Source organism: Lampris incognitus, chromosome 1 (assembly GCF_029633865.1).
Source record: "Lampris incognitus isolate fLamInc1 chromosome 1, fLamInc1.hap2, whole genome shotgun sequence".
In the NCBI taxonomy this organism is placed as follows: domain Eukaryota; kingdom Metazoa; phylum Chordata; class Actinopteri; order Lampriformes; family Lampridae; genus Lampris; species Lampris incognitus.
In genome coordinates, this window is record NC_079211.1 from 52,769,642 (window position 1) to 52,790,070 (window position 20,429).

Sequence of the window (20,429 nt, forward strand, 5' to 3'; positions counted from 1 at the left end):
ACCCACACATACACAAACTCACAGACAAGCAGCAGTCACCCCCATGTCAGGGACAACAGACAGACCAGTACATGGGCAAGAGGTGCACACTGCCACCCTCATGTGGCCTTGCATGCAGACTCACACGAGGACCGGGCGAAGGGCAAAATCCACTATGCACTGAGTTAAATTAATCTCTTACTGAACTTTCTTCCAAATATCCAGACCTTCATTCTGAGACTGTCCTCCACCCAAAACCCACCCCATAGCTGGTTTGTACAAGCAGCTCATTACGACCTATAGAGAGGTTTTAAGCTACGTCCTCTAGGTCCTCCATAGTTATAACACGTTACTTCCCCTGTAAACATAAGCACCTCCTTCCATAAGCTGTGGTGAGAAGGAATATTAATAAAAGCAAAGTGTACCGTCACATAGCGGTTATAATGTCCACACTAGCTGACTTTCTAACTTGTGGCTAACGTTAAGTTAGCGCTTATGACGTCATTCATAGGTGAATATACTGCCAACAGCAACCTTAGTTACTATACTAGACGGCGACACTACACAAAAACCCACTGACTACATGTTCTATTGTTCTCACACTGTTTTGAAGACCCACAATGCACAGAGGCGAAACGTATGTGTGGCACATCTCCTGCCGCCGGTAGGGGCGCTAATTTAGGAAACGCTCCTGTGGGTTGTACTAGAGGACAACCGACCTATGTGGTCGTCTGGGCTGGAGGACTGGTTCATTCTATAAGTGACACCAGTTGCTATGGCATGATAAAACCATATACAATACACAATATACACGTCTACATCCACACAGCACACATGCTTCAGTTTATTCCTGTTTCATTTCATTGCACTCCTGACATCATGGTTGATCTTCAGAAATGGGCCCAAACGGGCGCACGGGTGGGCGGCACGGTGGTGCAGTGTTTAACGCAGTCGCCTCACAGCAAGAGGGTCCTGGGTTCCAGCCCCGGGGTGGTCCATCCTTGGGGGTCGTCCCGGGTCGTCCTCTGTGTGGAGTTTGCATGTTCTCCCCGTGTCTGTGTGGGTTTCCTCCGGGGGCTCTGGTTTCCTCCCACAGTCCAAACACATGTAGGTCAGGTGACTTGGCTGTACTAAAGTGTCCCTAGGTGTGTGTGTGTGTGTGTGTGTGTGTGTGTGTGTGTGTGTGTGTGTGTGTGTGTGTGTGTGTGTGTGTGTGGGCCCTGTGATGGCCTGGCTGCCTGTCCAGGGTGTCTCCCCGCCTGCCGCCCGGTGACTGCTGGGATAGGCTGAGAGCAGGACAAGCGGGTTGGATAATTGATGGAATGGATGGAGGGTCTATATACACTTCGTATGGTCTTTGTACAAAGACAGCTCTATGACAATACCTTGACAAATACGGCAGTCTGTAGCACTGTGTTAGTATTTCAAAGTTGTATTCACGATATTTTTGACATTAACAGCAAATCAAACGACTCTGTATTGTGAAAGGATTGCTCGTACTGCCACTGAGAACCCACAACAGTTTTTCCAGATATTCAACTCCAGTTGAGTCCTGTCTCTCACCACACACTCCCCTCCATGCAAGACTGTGGATAAGCTGCTCACAGCTCACTAGTTCAGAACGCTACCGCTACCTGTTCAGCACCAAATGGCCAAGAGTCAAACTGAGCAACTGGTGAAGAGATCCAAACATCCACCAAGCCAAGCGAAAGAGAACCGAATATGCGTCTCAGAAACTGGCAGATGAGGGTGAGCACTAAAAGCTGAAAAAAGGGGTTTTTCAGTAAGCGCTGGCTGTACATTTGGGCCAGCGTAAAGAGAGAACGGGAGGGGTGAGGAGTGGTCAAGGCATGGTCTGGAATCTCTCTTGCACTACTGTCTGACATCTAGAGGTCAAAAAACACTAATGCAGCTTTATTATCCGCCTTAGAGGAGCACATCTTCCACTTCCACTTCCGGTGTAGGAAGATGGCGGTGAGAACTCACATTTGCAGTGGCCTCACCCAGCACCGGTGTGGGAGGATGGCCTCACCCAGCACCAGTGTGGGAGGATGGCCTCACCCAGCACCGGTGTGGGAGGATGGCCTCACCCAGTACCGGTGTGGGAGTATGGCCTCACCCGGCACCGGTGTGGGAGGATGGCCTCACCCAGTACCGGTGTGGGAGGATGGCCTCACCCGGCACCGGTGTGGGAGGATGGCCTCACCCAGTACCGGTGTGGGAGGATGGCCTCACCCAGCACCGGTCACCCAGCACCGGTGTGGGAGGATGGCCTCACCCAGTACCGGTGTGGGAGTATGGCCTCACCCAGCACCGCTGTGGGAGTATGGCCTCACCCAGCACCAGTGTGGGAGGATGGCCTCGTCCAGCACCGGTGTGGGAGGATGGCCTAGCCCAGTACCGGTGTGGGAGGATGGCCTCGCCCAGCACCGGTGTGGGAGGATGGCCTCACCCAGCACCGGTGTGGGAGGATGGCCTCACCCAGCACCGGTGTGGGAGGATGGCCTCACCGAGGACCGGTGTTGGAGGATGGCCTAGCCCAGTACCGGTGTGGGAGGATGGCCTCACTGAGTACCGGTGTGGGAGGATGGCCTAGCCCAGCACCGGTGTGGGAGGATGGCCTCACCGAGTACCGGTGTGGGAGGATGGCCTCGCCCAGCACCGGTGTGGGAGGATGGCCTAGCCCAGTACCGGTGTGGGAGGATGGCCTAGCCCAGCACCGGTGTGGGAGGATGGCCTAGCCCAGTACCGGTGTGGGAGGATGGCCTAGCCCAGTACCGGTGTGGGAGGATGGCCTAGCCCAGCACCGGTGTGGGAGGATGGCCTCACCGAGTACCGGTGTGGGAGGATGGCCTCGCCCAGCACCGGTGTGGGAGGATGGCCTAGCCCAGTACCGGTGTGGGAGGATGGCCTAGCCCAGTACCGGTGTGGGAGGATGGCCTCACCCAGCACCAGTGTGGGAGGATGGCCTCACCCAGCACCGGTGTGGGAGGATGGCGGCATGGACTTGCGTTTGCGGCGGCCTCACCCAGTGCCATGCGAGCAGTGTCTTTGTTCACGTCTGCGTCTAAGGTTGTGTCTTCGTTTGATGGCTTTGATGGTTTGATAAGAGCTGGCGCTGGATCGGCTGGGGGAGCCCGGTCTGCCTGTCCGGTGGGCCCAGGGACCACGGCCCTGCCCGGAGCTGTGCCCGAGAAGGAGACACCGAGGGCGGCCTGACGGGATGCGGAAGCAGGGCGGGCTAAGCTAACTGCTAGCCCAGTTCTGACGGTCGTCCTGGCTGGTGTTCGTTCTCTTGGACAGTGATTTTTTTTTGTTGTTGTTGCTTAGTTTGGATATGTGTGTTCTTATAAAGTGTTCCTGATTCCTGATATCCAAAATAATAATGCACTTATTATTAATTACTTAAATAACTTGATAATTGTTTCATTTTTTATTTTTACCTTTCCTTTTTCTCCCCAATTGTATCCAGACAATTACCCCACTCTTCCGAGCCGTCCCGGTCTCTGCTCCACCCCCTCTGCTGATCCAGGGAGGGCTGCAGACTACCACATGCCTCCTCCCATAGATGTGGAGTCACCAGCCGCTTCTTTTCACCTGACAGTGAGGAGTTTCACCAGGGGGACGTAGCACGTGGGAGGATCACGCTATTCCCCCCAGTTCCCCCTCCCCCTCAAACAGGCGCCCCGACAAATCAGAGGAGGCGCCAGTGCAGAGACCAGGACACACCCGCAGACACGGCCAATTGTGTCTGTAGGGGCGTCCGATCAAGCCGGAGGTAACACGGGGTCGTGAACCTCAATCCCCGTGTTGCTAGGCAACAGAGTAGACCGCCACACCCCCCGGATGCCCTATTACCAGATACATTTATTATTATTCAACATAATTCATTGTCATTTTTGGATATTTAAATACTTTTGGTTGCATCTCACTTTCCATACTTTTAGTTATGCCCCACAAACAGACAAATAACGATATAAATAATAATTGAAACAATATCTACAACAAAAACAACAATAACCATGATAATGATAATAATAATAATATATGGAGCTGGTACAGATTGCGCACATACACACATACACACATACACACACATACACACACACACACACACACACACACACACACACACACACACACACACACACACACACACACACACACACACACACACACACACACATATAGTCTCATGCAAACAAACACATACAGTTGAAGAATACGCAGCATCATAATTTTGCACACCAGCCATTACATACTTGTCTGTATCTGTTCCTCAGCTTTGACAAAAGCATGTGATCCCTGGTTTGGGTCCTGCTCCCTGGAGCCGAATGCGACCCACCACCAGCATCAGGCTTGTGATGCGACGGGTGAGGCGTGGTGGCAGTTCTCAGTCTGGTGTTCCCTGATGACCCCGAAGGGACGGCTGTGGGTTTCACCGTCTCAGCGGTGATCTCTGGTCGGTTGGTGGGCCTTGAGTCTTGAACCCTGAAGTAAGGGAGAAGCCAGGGTTGGTAGGTTGGGACGATGTGTGACCAAGGACCTAGGAACAGAAAACCAGTCTCATCCTCTAAAACATTTCATTACATGCCAAATGCTGAATATGTGACTCTGTAGACTGTACTTGTTGGAAAATGTGATTTTTTTTGCATCTCAGGTGCTGCTTTGTGGATGAAACCTGTCAATCTGCCTGTAAGGCCTTTGTGAGATCTGAACCCATAGGAACACATGAATATTCAAAGCCACCAACTTGTAAGAACGCCCTTGGTGGCATTTTTTGGTCTGCTATGATTTGTCATGAAAAATGAATTTCTCAGCAACATTTCAAAGAGGAGATTCTCAAAAAAGTTTTTTTTACCTTTCCTGGAATGAGGAAATGACCTTTGACCTGGCCAGGAGGGGTAAGCAAGGCGGTAATAATGATAATAGGAGGGCCAGTATGGGGTTGGGAGAACACGAGGGGGCTGAGAAAACTTTCCCTGCTTTCCTTGCCCCACTTCCGGTCTTCTTTTGCCTTCTTCTCCTTTTTCTCTCCTTCCACCCCTGTCTTGGTCCTCATGTGGTGGCGCAGGGGAAGATGTTCTTTGGTTGGACTGGTGGATCCGGGGGTGAACCGGGTCTGTTATGAGGAAACTAGAGCTCTCGGGTTTTGCCTTAGACCTTTCCACCTCTTGATCTTCTTCTTTCTTATGGCTCTCTCCTCTTTTTCGTTCGCCTCCTGGGTGTATGGGACTAACAACATCCTTTAGTGAAGGAGTGACTCTGGACGGGGAAGTTTTCGCATGTATTTTTGGTTTGTCTCCCCCTGAAGGTTGTAGATGAGGTAGTGGTCCACTCTGGTTTATTTGGTGGGTACTACCCTGTATTTTGGAGCTCTGTGTTATTAAATCCTCTGCAGCTTTGTCCTTGTCCATCTCCCTGCTTTCTTTTTCTTTTCCATATCGCTTCCCTGTCTCCTCCTTTGCTTTTTTATAGGGGTTTATAGGGGCCTTTTCCTCACTGTTCCTGTCCTCTTGTGAAGTTTCAGTGTCTTTGTCTATTTCACTCTGTTTTACAGTCGCTCCGTTGAAGTCGTTTTCATTCTCCTCAGCAATCTTTTTATTTGGATGAGGCATAATTCCTGGCTTTGGTGTTGGAATACTCTTTGGTGTAGGCAAATTAGGTGCACTTGAAAAGGAAATGACCTTCAATGCATTTTCCCTGTTGGCCATTGCTTCGGTAGGTATATGATCAGAATCATGGGTAGAATGAAGGAACTCACTGTTCAGCTCAGTAGCATCCTTTATATCTATTTCATCACCGTGAATCTCATCCTTGCCGTCTAGGTCATCTCCACCTTTGACCTCTTTGTGATAGTTAGCATTTGCATAATCACGATTTCTAACCGTGGTTGAAGCCATTTCTGTAGTAGTTGTTGTAGTTGTTGTAGTGGTGGGCTGGGGAACTGTTGTTTGGGGTTTCTTTGATAAAGGGGGAGAGGGCCTTTGATGTGGATGGACTCTTCTGATTGGTGGCCTTCTACGTCCATAGGGTGGTCTCCTTCTGTTGGGCCAATTCCCTCTCCCAACCCCTGAGCGCCTATTTTCTGGTTGTTTGGCTGGCTGAAGAGTTTGAGTGGCAAAGTGGTGTGCGGTTGTTGGGTTGGCACTTAAACTTACTGGTTTCTTTGTCAAGTCAGGACCAGTAGATTGGGGGAAATTAGTGGTAATGGTGGTAGCGGTAGTAGTTGTAGTAGTAGTAGCTGTTGTAGTTGCAAGAGGAGGAGCAGGGGTATTAATAGTGGTGGGTTTGGTAGGAGTCGCCATTTTAAAGCTGGCCATTGTTATTGATTGTATTCTGGGCAGAGCTGTTGTTGCTTTAGCGTTGGCTTTAGCCAATATTTCCGCCCAACGATTTCGATCTAACTCCTTTACTGACTTGTTGGGTTTTCTCTTAAAATCTTTAAGTCTTTTTCCATTAATGGTCCCGCCAGAATTTCTCTGCTGTGTTCCAATCCTTCTCGGTGACTCCGTAGCAGAAGGGTATTTAATTTCCTGGTAGTCTACCCCTGATCCCTCTCCTTCCTCCTCTCCGGCCAACGAGATTGTCCGCTTTCTGTCTGTCTGCACATTTGTCCTTTTAGATTCCTTCTCTCCCGTGACTTCCACGATGTGTGACAGCATATCCACTCCGTAAAGGTTGGAGGCCATGCAGCTGTATTCCCCCGCATCATCTGGGGTCAGTTTCTTCAATACCAGTGTCCCATTTTCCATCATTTCTGCCCTTCTTGTGTTTTGTGTCGGGAGAAGAATCTTATTTTTGGGCAGGTACCAGAGAGTTTGAATAGGCTGTGCCGAGGTCACTTTACATGGGAGAGACAGTGAGCATCCCATCTCAGCAATCATTTTTTGACCATTGAAAGCAGTTGGACTGAGGGAATGTTCTTTTACTGTGAGTCTCATGGGCACCAAGTCCACACCCGCTTTGGTTCTGACCATACAGTGATATAGGCCTGAGTCGGATATGCTGGTATTCAGGATCACAAGTCCCCCGCTTTCAGAAATTTCCATTTTATCATTCTGGCCCTCGAAAACAGACAAATCTGGTAGCATCCATTCCACTGTTATCTCTGAGCTCACGCTGATGACATCACATTCCAAACAGACTCTTGATCCCTCGAGAATGGACCGAACCCTTCCTGCCATCCCTCTGCGAATCAGAGCCCAGGAGGAAGCGCTGCCATTCCCTTCACCTTCCCGCCCTCCACGACTCTTGATCTGCTTGGAGATCAGAGTAGTGAAATCCATCACGAGTTTTTTGTTTGTCGTCTGACGTCTGTTGAGCTGCAAAGTGACTCTGGGTTGAAGCAGCCACGAGGGCTCTGCCATCAAATAACCCTTTAGGTCCGTGAAGTAGGGGGACTCCTCGCTGACAGCTTGGGCATACTGATAGGTTACTCTGGTTGTGTTCGAACGTTGTAGGCCTCTTTCCAAGATAGCAGGGCTTTCATAGTAATATGCCACCAGCCTCCACAGGTTTTGCAATGTCTCCCGGTCAATCTCGCACTCAAGGACAGTCACCAGCGACACGTTGAACGATAACTCTGCGGGAGAGCGTAGACTCTCTGCCCAAACAATCGGCGAGCTCTCGCCAGGCCGCAGCACGGCACACGCCACATGTGCGTTGTTTGTGTGGCTGTCAGAGAGAACAAAGGTCAGGTGGCCCAAGGGTCTCTCAAGATCACGGATGTACGGGACATCGGGCTCTGCGTCAGATTCAGCCCACACTGGGCTGTCCCACTTTTTAAGAGGCGAGTGGAGAAGCGGGCGCTCACAAGGAAGCTTGTCGGGACTCAGTTCCAGAAACAGGCTCCCATTCAAAGGCTGAGGAGAGGCGCACTGGGGGCAGGTCTCGCCAGAGCCCGGCTCTCGTTCCTTCTTGCACTTTATTACCCCTGGGAATAGGAGAGAGCAGAGGGAAAAAAGAGTTGGAGATAATGATGGCGGGGCAGGTGGCAAGAACAAGAGTGGGGTAGAGGAGGGAGGGAGAAATGGAAAGAAAGGAAGGAATTGGAGGGAAAGCAGAACATATGGAATAGGAGAGGATATATATATATATATATATATATATTTATTTATTTATTTATTTGTATATTTATGGGAGAGGGAAGGGGAAAGAATAGAAATTAGATGGTAAGACGGGAAGAGACAAAATGAGATTAAAGGTAAAGAGACAGAAGGAAATATTATAAGAGGGGTGGAAGGGATGAAGAAAGAAGCAGATTAATGGAGAAAAGAAGGGAAAGAGAAAGAGGTCAGACATTGCAAGAGGCAAAGGAAGACCAAAGTTGCAACTGGTTCCGAAGTCAATAATTTCTTATCATTACACACTTTGCAGAAACAGGGAGCTAGCATCACAAGACAAAAATGCAAATAAAAATAAGTGACCTACTGTACTCCTAAATCGGAGTTCAGTGTAGGGTCACATGTCCAATAATACATTTCTATAGATTATCAGCTGTTGTGTGAACAGCCAGCACGTGGGACTGGTTATAACGGGTTATAACTATTGTACTAGAATGGTACGAAACAATAACAGATGATCTCAGTTTAATGTGAGTAGAGTAGGGGGGTAAGTAGGGGGGTAAGTAGAGAGGTAAGGGGACACAAAGTAAAGAAAGTTGTTAACAATATCAGTGTTATAGTGGAGTGATACAACATATGAGTATCTTTTGGTTTAAAGGATTACAGAACTACCTTTACACTGGAGAATGTGGTTTGATGCTTACAACTATGCTCTTTGACAATAACGCCGGTCAAATAAGTTGATAATACTTTCATATTTACATGTGTATTTTTTAAGAGAAACTTATTTAATGTTGTACATTTGTGGGACGTTACCTGAGTTTCTTGATATGTTCATTACTGCTTAAACAGGCCTTCCATCCATCCACTCCATCCATTACCCAAGCCGCTTATACCAATCGGGGTCGCGGGGATGCTATCCCAGCAGCCACTGGGCGGCAGGTGGGGGGACACCCTGGACAGGCCGCCAGGCCATCACAGGGTCCACACATTCCCACCTAGGGACAATTTAGTACGGCTCCTTCACTTGACCTACATGTCTTTGGACTGTGGGAGGAAACTCCACACAGAGCACGCCCAGGGGCAACCCCAAAGTGTGGACACCCCGTAACAAAGGGCCTTTCTTGTGCACCAACTACTGCACCTTAACAGGAGTAAGCGCCTCAAAACACTGAGCCATTAAACAGCCTTTGTCAGCGTTTGTGCTGACTTGCTTCCTCTGACTACAATTACGTCAAATAGACTATGAACTTTACACGCAATGATTGGCACATGTGAAGAAACCAAATGATAATTTACTAAAATCGCAACTAAATTCCACGTCAGCCATCCCTATAGGATGGAGGCCCGCGCTCCTTCTCGCCGTGGAGTGATTTACTTGCAGGAATTGTTCACCTGTTCAGATGGCGTGATTCTGAAATGAAACGACAACTGTGGAGCAACGGCGAGATTTCAAGCGCGCTGGACGGGTTGCAAGCGATCATCCAGAGAGGGATCAGTCCTTACCCCCATGCCTGGAGTTCCACTCCAGCAGCCAGTGCAGCTGACAGTCACATGTCCAGGGGTTGCCGTGGAGAGAGAGCACCTCCAGCCGAGGAGCAGTCTGCAGCGCTGCTTCCGGAAGCTGCTCCATCAGGTTGTCTGACAGATGGAGATGTCTAAGGAAGGGAAGATGTGCGAGAAGCGGAGAGAACCTCTCAGAATTAGACACACCACTCCTCTGTTCTCTACTGTTGTGATGATAAATAATACATAAAATAAATAAGAAAATAAAATAGATAAGTCATCTCACTGTAGTCAACTCTGGGCTAGTTGAGGGGTGCCTTGGCAAAGCAAACAAATTATACTGTGTAAGCACGTGTAGTGGCTTCAGTGCCCTCTGCACATGTTTTTTTAAAATGTTGCTATACTTTATTAATCCCCGTGGGGAAATTATGCTCTGCGTTTAACTTTTGATATACTCTATCCATTTATTAATTATTTTTAATTTATTATTTTATAGATTAATTCATAAATATAACACAACATATAATTTATAAATAAATCAACATTGATAAATTAATATTAATTTATTCATTAATAAGTTCATTTCTTAATTCGATTTTGATATTCTTTATTGAAACCCCATGGGGAAATGCGCGTGACCCATGCTAGCTGTGTAGCTGGGGGCACGCGCCGTGCAGCATCCGGGGACCAACTTCAGCTGTTCTTGCCATGCCTCGGTCAGGGGCACGGAATATTAGCACTGGGTCGGACCCTCTAGTCCAGTGGTTTTCAACCTTTTTGGGGTTCTGGACCCCCTGCGTATTTTTGATCTACCCTGAGGACCCCTCCACCTGATCTTGGGGGAGGGGGGTTGCAATTTGTAGAAACAGTAGAAACTGCATTTTAAATTGCATTATAGCATTTATTCACTCTTTGGGGCAAAAATACGAGCTTTCAGTTGTAACTTAGATATAGTTAACAAAACAGAATTCTTATGCAGTAACTTTCAGATATATGTAACAAAACAGAATATGTATTCAGTAACTTTCAGATATATGTAACAAAACAGAATTCTTATGCAGTAACTTTCAGATATATGTTACAAAACAGAATATGTATTCAGTAACTTTCAGATATATGTAACAAAACAGAATATGTATTCAGTAACGTTCAGATATATGTAACAAAACAGAATATGTATTCAGTAACTTTCAGATATATGTAACAAAACAGAATTCTTATGCAGTAACTTTCAGATATATGTAACAAAACAGAATATGTATTCAGTAACTTTCAGATATATGTAACAAAACAGAATATGTATTCAGTAACTTTCAGATATATGTAACAACAGAATTTTTATGCATTAACTTTTAACAATGCGAACGGGAGCGAGATCTCTTATTAAAATACAATAAATTACAATTGTGAAATAGATGTAATTAGAGAAAAAAGTCCTGTTACCCTTTATAGTTTAGGTAGATAAAGGTCTCAGTCACATTTGAGTAAAATAATCCTATTTCTATAAATGTCATAGGATCTTTTTTTTAAAGATATTTTATTTTCACGGACCCCTTGCAATTACACCACGGACCACTAGGGGTCCGCGGACCCCTGGTTGAGAAACACTGCTCTAGTCGACTGGTTAACGAGGTGCGGGAGATCCAGGTTCGCGTCCCGGCCGTGGCGGATCCCGGCTGCCCCCTGAATTCGCTACAATAGTGATGATGGTTCAGAATGTGTGTTGCACTGCTGGGCGGAAACGGCATTTCGTTTCACCTCACGTGTGCAAGTACATGAGGTGAAACAAGAAAGTGTTCCTGACTCCTAACACGCGTGTCTTTTTGATGGTGGGGGGAAACCGGAGCCCCCAGGAGGAAACCCACCGCAGACACGGGGATTACATGCAAACTCCACACAGAGGACGACCCGGATGACCCCCCCCCCCCCAGAGTTGGACAACCCTGGGGTTCGAACCCAGGACCTTCTTGCTGGGCCACCACGCCGCCCAACCAAAAACATCAAAATATTTCACCTTGCTCTCGAATCTGTGAACAAAATCACTGACTGACGGCGAAGTGGATGTTGCTGTAGAGTTCAGCGATGAGCTGCGAGGTGGGGAGCTCAAGGCGAAGCTCCGGCACAACATTCTCCAAAGCATCGCTGCCTCGTTTTTCCAGGACGTGTTCGGAACTTCGGCTGAAAGTCTTATGTGGATAAAGAATATGCCACACAGATTCAATGCAACGCTACCACGTGGGTTGGTAAGGCTGTTAAACTTCCGGACGTTTAGCAGTGACGTGATTCGCCGTGTGTGTGCGCGCGTGCTGCTGGTTTCCCTCGTGTTTATTTATTACCCCTGAAAATAGTTCATTTAAAAACTGCACTTTTGTTTGAGAGACTCTGCAACTGCAACTTCACCCGACAAACCACCAACATGCAGCCGTCTTATGTCACATACTTTCTTCACACGTGTGCAGAACGTGTGTGAACCTACGGATCCTACAGCTCCTGCAGCACATTCAATTTCTGACAGAACGCGGACCGAGACTCTGCCTGGCTCCCCATTCCCTATCAACGCCGGTTAGTTCACGAGAGACACTTCATTTCATGTACAGCCTCCACCCAATAGAAGAGTCATGTTATCCGGCGTCCGGGTAGCTAGCCTAGCGGTCTATTCAGTTGCCCACCAACACAGGGATCGCCGGTTCGAATCCCCGCGTTACCTCCGTCTTGGTCGGGCGTCCCTACAGACACAGCTGGCCGTGTCTGCGGGTGGGAAGCCGGATATGGGTATGTGTCTTGGTCGCTGCACTAGCGCCTCCTCTGGTCGGTTGGGGCGCCTGTTCAAGGGGAAGGGGGAACTGAGGGGAATAGCGTGATCCTCCCACGCACTACGTCCCCCTGCCTGGAGAAACTCCTCACTGTCAGGTGAAAAGAAGCGGCTGGTGACTCCACATGTATGGTAGGAGGCATGTGGTAGTCTGCAGCCCTCTCCGGATCAGCAGAGGGGGTGGAGCAGCGACCGGGACGGCCCGGAAGAGGAGGCGCTAGTGCAGTGACCAGGACTCATACCCACATCCGGCTTCCCACCTGCAGACACGGCCAACTGTGTCTGTAGGGACGCCCGACCAAGCCGGAGGCAACACGGGGATTCGAACCGGCGATCGCCGTGGGGGTAGGCAACGGAGGGCACCACTACGCTACCCGGACGCCCTACAGAGGGGAGGTTTTTCTATACCAGCTTTACCTGAGGCCTGAGGTCCAGAATGCTCCCAGAAGAGACACTGTTATGAAGGTGTGAGGGTGGATGTCTTTGAGAAGGTTCCCCTCCAGCTGCAGGAGCTTCAGGGAGGTGAGGCCAGAGAAGGAGTAGGGCTCTATGAAGTCTATCAGGTTGTGGTCCAGATGGAGACGCAGCAGACCCACCAGACCCTCTAACAGAGCTGGGCTCACCCTTGTCAGCTTGTTATAACTCAGCTTCAAGACCTGGTGGAGACGGTGAAAACAACACATGTTGTTTGTTTTTTTGTTTGTTTGTTTATCAGCTTCTCATCGTTACAGTTTAAATACAAAGCGGGTTATTTTTTCAACACGAAACCTTTTCATAATAAAACAAAAAGGACTGGTTTGTTCCTGTGACTGTGGACAAACTCCTGCAGTATCAGAACCACCCAGCTTAACCACCACATTTCCCCACTCCACTGTACGAACTGCCCCAGTCAGCCCCTACGTTTCCCCACTGCACTGAAGCCATGTGGTAGAAAATACACAGTCAACTAACTGCCCCAGTCAGCCCCTACGTTTCCCCACTCCACTGAAGCCATGTGGTAGAAAATACACAGTCAACTAACTGCCCCAGTCAGCCACAGTCATCATTATCATCCAGCCAACTGCACAAGTACGAAAACTATCAGTTACATGAAAAAAAAACACTATGAGCTTGATAATAATATACATTTATAGATTTACATATATAAATATTTATATTATATATATTTTACATAATTATTAATATATTTTATATACATTATACTGTATATTATAAATATTATATGAATAAATTTACATTTATATTATAGATATTATATAGTATATTATAAATAGATGTATATTTATATTATAGATATATATATAGTATATTATAAATATATTTATATTTATATTATAGATATTATATATAGTATATTATAAATATATAATTATATTTATATTTATAAATAGTTATACTTATACATCTAGTGTATAAATATTAATATATTTTATATATGTTGTACTATAAATTATAAGTATTATATGAATAAATTTACATTTATATTATAGATATTATATAGTATATTATAAATATATAAATATATTTATATTATAGATATATTATAAATATATATACATATATTTATATTCATAAATACATAAATAATGATCTTATTCTGAAATCCAACACACACACACACACACACACACACACACACACACACACACACACACACACACACACACACACACACACACACACACACACACACACACACACACACACCTGTAGGAATCTCAGGCTGGAGAAGGCCCCGTGGTGAACTGTGCTGATGTCGTTGCCGTGCAGCATGAGCATCTCCAGTTGCCGTAGCGACCTGAACTCTGACCCCTCTACCTCCGTCAGACTGTTGTAACTGTTAGAGAGAAAGAGAGAGAATGAGCGGAGCCTGTCTGCAGGACGACTGGGCAATAGATGGCTGCAGGGCATGAGGTAGGGCAATACACCTGCAGGGTGCAACAGACTGTGGGGTCCTGCGCACAACCGGCCTTTCCATGCCACATGTTACCCCCCACGATACCGTTAAGAGCAGCACAGCACCAGCACAACAGTCAGCGTTCACTGGTGTGTGTGTGTGTGTGTGTGTGTGTGCGTGTGTGTGTGTGTGTGTGTGTATCTCTAATCAATTAAGGGAACATGACAGAAGGAAGGAATGAAGGAAATACACGGAACGAAGGAAGGGGGGTCACAAGGGTTATGACCTCAGTTGACCCCTGACCCAGCCGCCCCATTCCTCCAGAGTCCAATGAATTCACCATGTGTCAGGCAGAGGAAACACACACACACACACACACACACACACACACACACACACACACACACACACACACACACACACACACACACACACACACACACACACACACACACACACATGTCTACATGTTTATTTAACGCTTGTAACACTAATCACGAGCGCTGCCTTATGAAGCAAACAATTGTTAACAATGGGGCAGCAACGTGGTGGCCCAGTGGTCAGCACTGCTGCCTCACAGCAAGAAGGTCCTGGGTTCGAACCCCAGGCCGTCCTGGGTCCTTTCTGTGTGGAGTTTGCATGTTCTCCTCATGTCTGCGTGGGTTTCCTCCGGGTAATCCGGTTTCCTCCCACCATCATAAAGACATGCATGTTAGGGTTAGTACTCCTGCCTGTGCCCCTGAGCAAGGCAGTGGGAAGAAGAACTGGAGTTGGTCCCCGGGTGCTGCAGCTGCCCCCTGCTCCTATACAATAGGATGGGTTACATGCAGAGAACACAGTCATTGTGAGAATACAATGACAAAATAAAGTGGGTTTCTTCTTCTTCTTCTTCTTCTTCTTCTTCTTCTTCTTCTTCAGTACCCAGCAATGCTAAATAGCTTAACGTTTCCCAGTTCTGTTCCTCACAGCGTTTAACCCTCGTGGATAATTCACTAATGTCAGAAAACATGGCTCATGACTGACTGATTCGGAAGGGTGGTGCCCCCATCGGACCAAGACCCAGTTCCTCCACTGAATCAAACTAGTATTGTGTGACGTCTTGGCAGCATGGTGGCCCAGTGGTTAGCGCTGTCGCCTCACACCAAGAAGGTCCTGGGTTCCAACTCTGGGGTTGCCCAACTTTGGGGGTCTTCCCAGGTCGTCCTCTGCGTGGAATTTGCATGTTCTCTCCGTGTCCGCGTGGGATTTCTCCGGGTGCTCCGGTTTCCCCCACCACCCAAAAGACATGCATGTTAAGGTTAGTACACCTGTCTCTGCCCCTGAGCAAGGCAGTGGAAAGAAGAACTGGAGTTGATCGCTGGGCGCTGCACGGCAGCTGCCCACTGCTCCTAGCTACACAGCTAGCATGGGTTAAATCCATCCATCCATCCATCATCCGAACCGCTTATCCTGCTCTCAGGGTCATGGGGATGCTGGAGCCTATCCCAGCAGTCACTGGGCGGCAGGTGGGGAGACACCCTGGACAGACAGCCAGACTATCACAGGGCCCACACACACACACACACACACACACACACACACACACACACAAACCCACACACACACACACACACACACACACACACACACACACACACACACACACACACAGTCACACCTAGGGACAATGTAGTGCGGCCGATTCACCTGACCTACATGTGTTTGGACTGTTGGAGGAAACCCACGCAGACACAGGGACAACATGCAAACTCCCCACAGAGGACGACCCGGGACGACCCCCCAAGGTTGGACTGCATTTGGGTTGTCTCATTCTTTAAGAGTGTCAACCATTTTGGAATGTATTCCTTGTGGTAGGCAGCCATCCCATGCCACGCCAGAACCCTGCAGGCGTGTGTGCTGCTCGCTCTGTTTGTGTGTTGCATTGACAGGGACTGATGTAACCCAGAGACCCAAATGCCAAGATAGATACTTAAGTCTTGCATGCCCCCCCCCCCCAAAAAGCGACAATTTTTTGGCTGGCCTATAGTCTTTAGAGAAAATGTCCTGTACGCACAGTGCTGCCAGGCTCAAGTGTCCTTGAGCAGGAATTACCATCCTCCCGTGTGGACTGATGCAAAGGTCGACCCGCTGCAAAGAACCAAACTCCATCAGTGTCAGCTGCTGTCCTCTGCGGTGATGTGTATTAGCGTAAGTGGTAAACCGGCAGCGCTGCCAAGAGGCAGCACAGCTGGCTCCTCTGCCCCCGTGCCAGCTCACGTTTTGCACCAGTCGAACAGGCGGACCCACCTTGTCATTTAGTACCGCTGTCATGTGGAAACAACGCAACGTCGACTTTCTGTTTCGGATATGTCTTTGCGCATGCGCGGCAAGCCAGGTAAAAGCTGAATCAGAATTTGCTTTCGAACCCCAAAACACGCTGCACCAGAAGTTGGTCTGCCTCGAGGATCCAGTCCCCTGGCACAAACATAGCAATGTAGTGTACGCTGTTAGTGAATGAATTAAGTTTTCTTTATTAATCCCCTTGGGCAACACGAGTTACTGCAAACGAACCCATCCTAGCTGTGATGTGTGCAGCTAGGAGGCGCCTTCATGCTGCGCCCGGGGACCAGCTCCACTTCTTTCCCCGTTGCCTTGCTCAGGAGCACGGACACGTCAGGCCAGGACTTCACAGTCCACACCCATCTATAGGCCAGTGGCCGCTCGTTCAAGGATGAGGATGTGCACAGGCTCTGGAGGTAGAGCGGGTCGTCCAGTAATCAGAAGGTCACCAGTTCGATCCCCGACACCTCCAGAGAGTGCGTCGAAGTGTCCTTGAGCAAGACACTGAACTCCTAACTGCTTCTGATGAGCAAGTTGGTGCCTTGCATGGCAGCCTCCTCCACCAGTGTATGAATGTGTTTGTGAATGGGTGAATGGGAGGCGTTCACTCACTGCGTCTACATGCTCAGCTGAGTCGAGCTACGGTTACAGCCTGACTAGGACATGTAATTGGACTACTGTCGTTGTCCCAGTATACAGGTACCGGGGGAGAATCGATTTATTGACGGAAGTATGTCCGACCCCGGTACGGTAGGTGGCGATATGCCCCCTTTCAGCTGGTTGCTATTGTGTGAAAGACCGCCGCGGGAACTCTGGAGCATGCGCAGAACGCCTAGGCCAGTTCGGGGCCGATTGAAGCGTATAAATGCCAGAGTAAATCCATCCCCAACCGCTTCATCTAGGTGTGTTAGTCCCACTTCCAGGAATTCTACTTAGTACGATTTCAGTCGGACTAACACGTATTTTAGAAGTCCAGCTTTAGTCGGACTAACACAATAAATCCACTTGTTCTAACGTCACGTAAACGTGCTGACTGTAACGCACACTGAGTGGTTGGTAGACTAGAAGAGCGCTGTATACATGCAGCCCATTTACATCCTTGATAGGGAGGAACACTGGTTTGAACGGGAAGTCAAACTCATTCCACCACCAAGTCTCCTTGTCTTCCTCCCTCTGTCCAGATGACACCCCAAGTACCTTCCCAGCTGTCTCCCTCGCTATTTCTGCAGTGGTTGCCCAGCCACCCCCCAACTCTTCACTACCACCCAGTGCCTGCTCCTGCCTGAACTCCACACAACAGTCTTCTATCGTCAACTGCCACCATTTGATCCTTGGCTCTGCATTCACTCTCTTCCTCTTCTTGATCTCCAAAGTCTTCCCACAGACCACCATCCAATGCTGCCTAGCTACGTTCTCCCCTGTCACCACCTTGCAGTCTCCAATCCCTTTCAGGTCGCTCCACTTACATAAGATATAGTCTACCGACCAGTGGAGGAAAGTGCACACCACCAATGTGTAGCACCCACCTGGGTGATGCATGGCAGCCATTTTGCGCCAGAATGCTGACCACATGTCAGCTTGAGGTGGAGAGGGAGGAGTCATTGAGCCAATTACATGGGGGGATGATGGCCAGATGGAGAGAGCCAGGTTGGAAATTTCGCCAGGACACCGGGGAACCCCGAGGAACTCCCTACTCATTGCTGTAAGTGCCATGTGATCCTTAATGACCACAGTGAGTCAGGACTTGGTTTTAATGTGTCACCCGAAGGACGGCATCTCCTACAGCACAGTGCCCCTGTCACAACACTGGGACATTGGATTTTTTGGAAGACTGCCCCCTACTGGCCCACCAACACCACTCCCAGCAGCACCTCCGTTCCCCCTCGAGGTCTCCCATCCAAACGCCAGCCAAGCCCACACCTACTTAGGTTCCGTCCTTCGGCAGAGGCAGGGTACATGTAGGCATGACTGCTGGTTAAGCATCACATGCTGGTTGTGTTGCTTTATCTTCTAGGTTTAAAACCGATGTCACGTGATGAGTGTTCGTTGGGGCAGGTTGATGTCTCATAAAGCAAAGGGTTATCAAGTCAAATGATGTGCTGCCCGACTTAACGTGACGAGACAAGCGAAGTGTTTTCATTAGCCTCACTCCCAGGACCAGGCTACATCACTCATGCAGATCCTAAGATGAAGGCTAAATGAGATAATTGAGGGTTTTGAGACGCTTACCTTGCTTAACATGATCCGACAGACATTAAGTTCATTCACCAAACAACTGCACTCACGTATCTGAGATATTAGTCAGAATTTGATTAGGTTAAGCAGTGACAACAGTAATTCATTGTGTGTGTGTGTGTGTGTGTGTGTGTGTGTGTGTGTGTGTGTGTGTGTGTGTGTGTGTGTGTGTGTGTTTGTGCGTGCGTGTGTCTTTGTGTGAGTATATATATATATATATATATATATATATATATATATATATATATATATACACACATATATCAGAGATGGAAAGTAAGATAGAACGTGAGATATTACAGCTACTCTGGTTATGTTATAGTACTTGAGTAAATCTTTACCCGCAACGGTACATTTTTGAGTGCAATAAAATCATGGTACTTTTACTTTTAATTTGAGTTGATTCAAAGTAACAATTTTAAGATTCTATTTTAAATAAATGCTGGTTAAGTTACTATATTTTGCTGAACGAGGTGACACAATGACGATTCAGCCTATCGGCCAACGATGGAAGCCCCTGCATTGGCAGAAATACAGAGAAATACAAACGTGTGTCTGTGGCGACATTCCCGCCAGAAATTCCAAGTGTTTCACAGGAAGTGACGTATCTTATGTAACTCAGTAGTTTTTGTTTTTGGTGTGGTGGCAGACAAACTAGTTTAGCAGTTTGCGGTTTCCAAATGACTCCTGGGGAAATGTATGCCGAAAAAGAAGGCGGCCTGACTCTTCAAGACTGGCACTGTAGGCAGGAATTTTCAGCACCTTCCACCTCTGGTAAACATGTGCACACATCCATCGTACATTGGATGAAACCTTACCCCAAATTGACTCTCTCCGTGTCTCGGGGGAGGTTTTTGGGTATGGTGGTAAGGTGTCTGAAAGTGCAGTGGACCTCTCTGAGGCTGGGGCAGCTGCAACTGCGTGGGCAGGCAGGGGCTGCGAGGACCAGTGGAGACACGGAAGAGCGCTAGAGAGACGAAAAGAGGAGAAAAACAGAGGGAAGAATGAGACGGGGTGGAGGGAGACACTGAGAGGAGAGAGATGGGGGGAGGAAAGGAGAGGAGCAGAGAAAATATCAGAGGAGAAGAAGAAGGATGCTTGTCATAAAGAAGAGCAGAAGAGAAGAGAGGGGATCAGACATGAGGTTAATGTTGCCATTGACACTTTGTTCACTTCAGAATGGCTGGTGAATGTGTGTTGCCTTGTGTACCGTTTGCCAGAGAAGGGGGGAGAGGAGCAGGGAAAGCCAAGCTGCACACAATGTCCGACCGGGTGCACGGCACCACCACCGCGCCATGACTGGATGGCTGGCTGGCTGGCTGGCTGAAAACTCACGGCATCAATACACCTAGAGAGAGAGGGACAAAGGAGCGTCAGATGTGGTGATATAGTAGTATTACACTGAGAACCAGGAATCAGGGACACGTCATCTGTCATTTCATTTGGTTCGCCCAGCCCACAGCAGTGCAACACAAAGACAAAAACACATTTCCAAAAACTACAAGAACTTCAAGAACACAAATACGAACACATCTATCTAAACTAACACATAGTATATATCCAAGCTAAACCCCAATATATAAATTAATTAATTAATTAATTAATTAATTAATTA

At 48.0% G+C, this 20,429-nt stretch overlaps 1 protein-coding gene across 1 annotated transcript in view; it reads right to left on the reverse strand.

Annotated features, from left to right (window-relative positions):
• The window catches only part of si:ch211-159i8.4 (matrix-remodeling-associated protein 5), a 34,599-nt gene that overhangs the window by 5,235 nt on the left and 8,935 nt on the right, over positions 1–20,429 (reverse strand). Inside the window, exons 2-8 of the mRNA XM_056277921.1 lie at positions 20,025–20,162; positions 19,633–19,781; positions 14,071–14,200; positions 12,781–13,019; positions 9,552–9,703; positions 4,841–7,915; positions 4,242–4,525 (exon numbers count right to left, since the gene is read on the reverse strand). Of these exons, the coding sequence (XP_056133896.1) occupies positions 4,242–4,525; positions 4,841–7,915; positions 9,552–9,703; positions 12,781–13,019; positions 14,071–14,200; positions 19,633–19,781; positions 20,025–20,111 (4,116 nt within the window). The 5' untranslated portion in view covers positions 20,112–20,162. The remainder of the gene's footprint in view (positions 1–4,241; positions 4,526–4,840; positions 7,916–9,551; positions 9,704–12,780; positions 13,020–14,070; positions 14,201–19,632; positions 19,782–20,024; positions 20,163–20,429) is intronic.